This window comes from Polyodon spathula, chromosome 40 (genome assembly GCF_017654505.1).
Source record: "Polyodon spathula isolate WHYD16114869_AA chromosome 40, ASM1765450v1, whole genome shotgun sequence".
Taxonomy (NCBI): domain Eukaryota; kingdom Metazoa; phylum Chordata; class Actinopteri; order Acipenseriformes; family Polyodontidae; genus Polyodon; species Polyodon spathula.
The window spans coordinates 3,176,461-3,183,857 of record NC_054573.1 but is presented as its reverse complement, the minus strand read 5'-3'; the positions used below and the strand labels follow the sequence as shown (position 1 = coordinate 3,183,857).

At 44.2% G+C, this 7,397-nt stretch overlaps 1 protein-coding gene across 1 annotated transcript; it reads left to right on the top strand.

Moving 5' to 3' along the window:
* The first annotated feature begins 238 nt into the window (after positions 1–238).
* On the top strand, positions 239–6,150 carry si:ch211-132b12.7 (uncharacterized protein LOC564531 homolog). Its single transcript, XM_041236313.1, has 4 exons — positions 239–601; positions 1,480–1,645; positions 2,328–2,461; positions 3,288–6,150. The coding sequence occupies exons 2-4, from the start codon at positions 1,600–1,602 to the stop codon at positions 4,212–4,214; spliced, it is 1,107 nt and encodes a 368-aa protein (XP_041092247.1). The 5' UTR covers positions 239–601; positions 1,480–1,599; the 3' UTR covers positions 4,215–6,150.
* Positions 6,151–7,397: the final 1,247 nt, after the last annotated feature.

Below are 7,397 nucleotides of genomic sequence, written 5' to 3'. Positions count from 1 at the left end.
GGCACTATCATTCCTCCCTTGGCTGCTGGTAATGCAAGCGTCCTGTGCGGCATACGGGTGAAAGTATTTTAACAGTTTCGTGACCTTGCTGTAATAATCAGACACGCTCCCCTCAGGCCGTTCTGACAGCCCTGTGTAACTACACCGCATTCCTGCCCGTTCACGTGTATCTGAAACAGACCCCGTCCCCACACGTGTCTCTACACGGGATTGGCCACGGCTCTGGCTGCTGGCTGAGAGTCACTGACTGCGGGCTCCGCTCCAGTGGACGATCCCAGTCAGAGACTGGTCTGTGAATGGTTGAGTTGGGCTGGGAGGGTTCTCGGCTGCTCGCTGGACAGCGGCGGAGAGCAGCTTGCAAAGCCGTACACAAACAGCGCTCAGTGCTTCGTGAGGTGCAACCGGGCACAACAGAAATGTCCCTTCGAGGACTGTCTCACAACTGGTGTCGCTCAAAATGATGAGGACGCCTCGTTGAAAGGAATAATGAACTCGAGATGAGGTACTATATTTCGATTTGAAACACACTTTGTAACCGGGGCCGTGAAGAATTTGGATGCTGTGCTGTACCTAACTATTTAAACAAGGGGCAACAGAGCAGGTAAGGGCTCACACTATTTTATTTACAGATTTAAAACAATATATTTATAATTTAAATTGTATACATGATATCTGTAATTGAAAGTAAACCTTAAAACAGACACACACACACACACACACACACACACACACACACACACACACACACACACACACACACACACACACACACACACACACACACACACACACACACACACACACACACACACACACACACACACACACACACACACACACACACACACACACACACACACACACACACACACACACACACACACACACACACACACACACATTATATTTATAGGCAAATAATTCGTTTAAACCAAATCAAAATAATAACTTACACGTTGTTTTTATTGTGTCTGTAGCCAAAAATATGATCAAAGGTCAGAGCTCTAGCCTTACAAAACCGATCCATCGTAAGAGCACAGCATAAGACAAGGAAGCTTAAACACAGAGCTGTGTCTAAAACATAATGCATAGTGTAACCATGGGAAACCTGCAATTAAAAAGAAAATACTTTTCAAATTTTCGGTGGTAAACTTTTTTGAAACGGTATTCTTGAATGTTTGACCAACACTTCTGCAGGAGTCGTTCACACAGCAACGATTACATTTCAATTATTGCGCCATTGTCCCTGGAGCCTATGCTTTCTAATGCTTCCCTATGCTTTCCAATGCTTCCCTATGCTTTCTAATGCTTTCCTATGCTTTCCAATGCTTTCCAATGCTCCCCTATGCTTTCTAATGCTTTCCAATGCTTCCCTGTGCTTTCTAATGCTTCCCTATGCTTTCACTCTGTTTTATTACATGATGCAGTGCTTGTTTCAAAGGGAGTATAAAGCTGTCACTGGTGTGTGTCTGTTAACAGGGTCTGGTTGGACTGGTTTGAGCCCAGTGGCAGCGGGACGATACCACAGGAGGAGCACCCACCCCCTACCCCCCTTGCAGTGCCAGCAAGACCGCCAAGGACAAGAGCAACAGCGCCACCATGAGGGCAGGGCGCTGTGAGTCAGAGAAGGACTCGGGGTACTTTGGTGAGTGTTGGGCTTCATTGAATCACAGCCAGTAGAAATACTGAAAGAAAATTTTATAGCAAACGCCTTGACCAGAAGTCTTTCTCAGTGTCTTCAGTGTAAATTCAATGGCAAACGTTTCCACTAGAAGTCTTTCTCAGTGTCTTCAGTGTAAATTCAATGGCAAACGTTTCCACTAGAAGTCTTTCTCAGTGTCTTCAGTGTAAATTCAATGGCAAAAGTTTCCACTAGAAGTCACATTTAGCACTGAATTCACCAGCAACAACATTTAGAAGATGAAGCATAGTCCTGATTGTCCTGTACAACCTTCTGCGCGTGAAGAAAGTGTTTAAGCAGGGTGGCACCGCCATCTTGTGGTAGTAACCGGGAGTGTCTCATTTTGTTGAAATGTTTGGGTGTTGCTGTTTTTTTTAAGGGTGATTCCCCCTGTATAATATAAAATAGACTCTAATTTTTGACAGCCTATCTATTCCAGCAAACATTTCTCCCGAGGGTCATTTTCTACAGGAGATGTGTGAAACGTGTGCAGCGCTAACATGGTTTCCCACCTCGCCTGAGAAATCTGCCTTGGGGAGTCTTTTCAGAAGCAGTTTTTGTTGGGGTTGGTTAGTCAGCCTGTCTGTCTGTCTGTCTGTGCCACTGTGTCAGTGTGTCTCTCTGTTCTCCTCTCTCTCTATTGCAGACAGCAGCTCAGAGTACCTGCAGATGGGCTCTGAGGACCACCACCCCTCCTCCTCCTTCTCCTCCAGCAGTGTGACTCACCGCTCAGGGGGCCTTACCCCCGTCTACATTGTTAAAAACATGGTCATCAAACAGGTGTGTGTGTGTGTGTGTGTGTGTGTGTGTGTGTGTGTGTGTGTATATATATATATATATATATATATATATATATATATATATATATATATATATATATATATATATATATGTGTGTGTGTGTGTGTATATTAGCTCAGAGCCAGCTGCCCAATGTTTTGATATGTTGTATATGTCTTTCTCAAGGGAGCCTGTGTTTCTTACATGATGTAATGGTGTTCTATATATTTATTTTTACTTACATCTTTAAATCTATATTAATTCTAATTAACATTAACAAAGTCTCTTTCAATATCTGATTTACATTTAATCTTTCCACCCTCATTTTCATGTTTGCTTAGAACCAGTTGGAACTACTGCATTATCTGTACAATTATCTATAACGTTTTGTTAAGAACTATATTTAGTTTTCTGTGCCATCAGTCTCTTAAGTGTGTTATCTGCCTGTCTCACCCTCCTGGGTTGGTGTAATACTCCAGTCCACCTCTCACTTCCTGCATTTATTTCCTTTGTAGGATGATATTATGTATCAAACACAATAATTTATTTTAGCTCAAAGAGCCAGCTGCCCAGCATTTCAATATGTTGTACATATCTTTCTGAAGGGGGCATGTGTTTGAATCAAAACACTGGAGGTATTTATAGGTGTTTGATAATGTTGTTTATACAAAGCGTAGGCATGCATTGTAGTTAGTACCACATTAACATTTCTGGTTTGTTTTTTTGATTTGCAAAGCTCTCTCATTCTCTCTCTCTCTCTCTCTCTCTCTCTCTCTCTCTCTCTCTCTCTCTCTCTCTCTCTCTCTCTCTCTCTCTCTCTCTGTAGCCCCTGACATTGCAGACCTACACTGGCCCCATTCTCCACAGCCAGCTGGCATGGGGCGGTCAGCCGAATCTGACCACAGTGAGCGGTGAAGGGGCTGCCCAGGTCCTGTTCATCCAGCAGTCCGGAGCCGGTGCCCAGCTGAAAAACCCCTGCAAGAAAAGGGACACCTACCTCCCCATCCTCAACTCCTACCCCCGCATCGCCCCGCACCCCATGAAGAGCCCTGACCAGGAGGCAGGGAAACCGGGAAAGCATGGAAACCTGGGGGGAGCGCACGCTGGGAAGAGCCAGAGCAAGAGAGTCTGTGTGGTGGACAGGAGGGAGTCGGTGCCCAAACTGCAGGAGAAGATGGAGAGGAACCTCCATCAACCTCCCCCACAGCCCCTCATCCCTTCAGAGAGCCCCGACCTGTGCAGCCTCCTCTCCCCCTGCCCCACAGAGCTCCCTGTGTCCGGGCCTCCCTCAGTCTCCAGCTCCGAGACTTCGTATTCATCTGCCTCTTCTCTGCTGACCCACCCCAGGGAGTCCTGGAGGGAGTCCAAGGCATTCAGGAAGCAGGCTTCAGACCTGGAGAAGCAGCAGCGCTTCCTCAACACAGTGGAGATCCTGAGTCGCTCCAGCCTGCTGGGCATCACCCTGAGGACCAAAGAGCTGATCCGGCAGAACCACAGCACCCAGCGCCAGATCCAGGAGCTGCGGGAGCACACCAGGCTGCTCTGCCTGGCCGCTCGCTGCAACCAGCCTCAAAACTGGGCCCGGCTGCAGGAAGCCATGGTCAACTCGGGCTACAGCGATCTCACGGGGGAGCTAGCCAGCACCACCGCCACTGCTGCTGCCTCCAGCCTACAGCCTCGGGGACCAGCCTGGGAGGGAGGGGACCCCCAGGCTGCCTGCCACTACCCTGCACAGCAACAAGCAGGCTCCTGATCCCGAGAGGCTCAGCAGCTCCACTCATGCCTCTCTGCCTTCCTGGTGAATGTGCCCCCCGGGGCAGCCTCTCCTGGAGGAACGGTTAGGGGTGCTGCTCAAGCCTTCCTCTTATTAGCACTTACAAAAAATAGCACAGCCTCCTTTATGAGGATTGCTGACCAAGGCTTCAGATTACATTTGAGTAAACCGTACTTCCCATACTTGGAAATGATTAGGTACCAAGAAGCAGCAGCAACTTTCAAGTCTGTTGTGTATATTTGAAAAATCTTCATTGGTCTTGGTTAGCTGCTAGTGCTACAAAGAGGTAAGAACATGTATTTCCAAGCCTTTGTGTGCACTACTTTGAATGGGGCCGTGACAATGTTGCAAGTGCTTATAGGGTGTAAGAGGATGGATTTAAAAGCATTGGTTAACGAATGAAAATATAGCAAACCCATTTGATTTGCATGTGCTTTTGTGTTGGAGTGGAGAGATGAACAGGGGACCCTCTGCTCCAGACTCTCCGAAAGTGTACCGTCTGAGTCAGACTGTCATCAACTCGGCACAGCCCAGTCCAGCAGCTTCTCACATCTCACTACGCTGGGAACATTCTTAAACAGGAGATAGCAAGATTGAAACTTGTTTGTAGGAAAATAAATAATACAAAAAAAAGCATCACAAACCATTTAATAGATAATGATGTTCAATTTGTATACATTGCTGTAACAGTCAAGTGCGTAATAATAATCATTATTATGATTATAATTGAGGCTACATTGACGTGTGCATGGAAAATAATTCATAAATAATGCATATGAAAAAGGTTTAGCCTATATGTGTACAACTGTAAAAATACTAAAGCTAGTGACAACATGTATTGACAGAGTTTAAAACATTTAGTAAAATTCTGAAAGTTGAATTGACTAGTTTCGGACACAGTCATTTTGAATTTCCAAGTAATTCCCTGTAATGTGTTTTAAGTCTGCAGATAGCGGAGGCATTGTGGTCTACTGGGTGTAGCTCAGAGCAGTGAAGTAGCTGAAATTTCTAAGTAATTTAGCTCAGTATGCAGAAAAAGAGCAAACAGGCTCATGACTCATGGTTGACTCAGAGATGACAATCTTTCAAGTAATCGTAAGAAAATACGTTGCAAACCATGCTGGATTCATCAGATATGTCAGTAACCAGGGCTTCATTTGTTAACAGAAAGGTGATATATCTTCTCATTAGCGAAGAGGGATATCATTTTTGGTTTGAGATCTACTGACCTTGATTCAGAGCAGCTCCTGTAAAGGGTTCATTCTCTTCTGCATGTTTATTTAATGCCTTCTTGTTGGTGTTGGTAACTGCACTGACATCTGCGTTACCCTAATTTGATTAGGGGTCGCAAAAAAACATTTTTTTACTCATAGATTTTGCATGCGTTTTTTCACTGTACATGGTATGTCATTTTTTTTTCTTCCCCACGTGATTCATCTTTTGCAAACTGCATACATCTCGCCTGTCTGATAAAAAGTCAGATCTGGGATCTGATCCAATCTGGCACTAAATAACCCCTTCATTGATGTATGCTTGAAAACACAGTGAAAAAACAAAGCATCTTCTACTAGATTGTAAATATATAGAAGCACATAGAAATCCATTACAGGGGTGCTACTGCTTAGTGCAGGGCAAGTAATGCATATTATTAACCCAGCAGCCGCTAGGAGGAAATCTGGTAAGTCCAATACTGAGGGGTTTGAAAGGCATGGTGATAAGCCCCTATTAATGATTTTACACATGTTAGAAGTTACTGGTACACTCAAGCTGTAGACGTAATCCAAAAAGGGATTAAAATAGCACAAACCCCACTGTATAGATCTGATCCCTTCTAACATTGTGAATAATAATCTATATGTAGTGCCTTTCATAATGGACCACCATCACAAAGCACTTTACAAGATATGAGCCTAGGGTGTGTGAACTGTGCATCAGCTGCAGAGTCACTTACAACAACGTCTCACCCCAAAGACGCAGCACAAGGAGCTGAAGTGACCTGCTCAGGGTCACACACAGCGAGTCAGGGGCTGAGCTGGGATTTGAACCGGGGACCTGCTGTTTCTTTATCCACTGAACCACACAGGCTCCTAGAATGACTGCCAGCACCTCTCCCATGAGGGCAGGGACACACACCCTGCGGCCCAGTCTATTCATCCATTTCACTTATGAATATATCGTATATATATTTTTTAACTTTGTTGACTTGCTTTTTCTAATTTTTCACATGCAAAGCAGCACACCATTTTAATTTGTACTGGGGAGGGTAACTGCTTCTCATCAGCTTGTCTCCAACTAATTTCACAAGTCCTTCTCTCCTGTCTCAAATGCACAAACCCGCTGCATTGAAAGAACCCATTCCCAACACAGGAGGCTTGTTGCTAGGGAAGTGACGTCACTGCCTTGTGAGTTTCGCTACATTACTGCCTGCTACAACTGAACAAGTCATCAGCTAAATACTAGCTATTTTGCTTGGTGTTATTGTGCAATGCGTGTGTATGTGGTATAACAGTAATGCTTTGTTTTTAATATATATGCATTAAACTCAAGTAATTCTTTAGTAATGGCCCACTACACACATTGGGTTAAATTCATTTTCTGTCTATGCGGCCCGTGATAAATGTTTGGTTGCGCACCTTTGCATTATCTGATGATATTTTATACATTTGCACCTTTAAACATTTTCATTCATCCTAGTTAAATTCAGTTTAGTTCAATTTTATTTGCATCAGCTAACTTCAGTTTCATTTAGCTGAGCTAATTCCAGTCAAGTTTAATTTAGTTGAATTCGATTTAGTTCTTACTATTTGTTGCCGTGGACAAACAAAACAATATATATTTTTTTTTTTGATAGAAACTTCCTTTTTTTGAAACTGTGATTACAGAAGTGACAGTGTTGCAGGGTTGTTTAGGAATAAGACTTCAGCACTGTCCAGATGCACAATCTGCGTAATACAGAGAGCAAATGCAGTAGGAAGTAAACTATCTTAACTCTTAACCATTTTGATGTTGTTATTCAGGACAGTAACAAGGACTTGGGTCCATCTCACTCATCACAAGAAAGACTTCCTCATTTACTGCTCCCTGCAGTCCAGGGCAGGCTTGAGGCACGGACTGAACTGCTCCCTCCTTCACCCCCTGAGAAAGGTGCTCCCTTTAATTCAA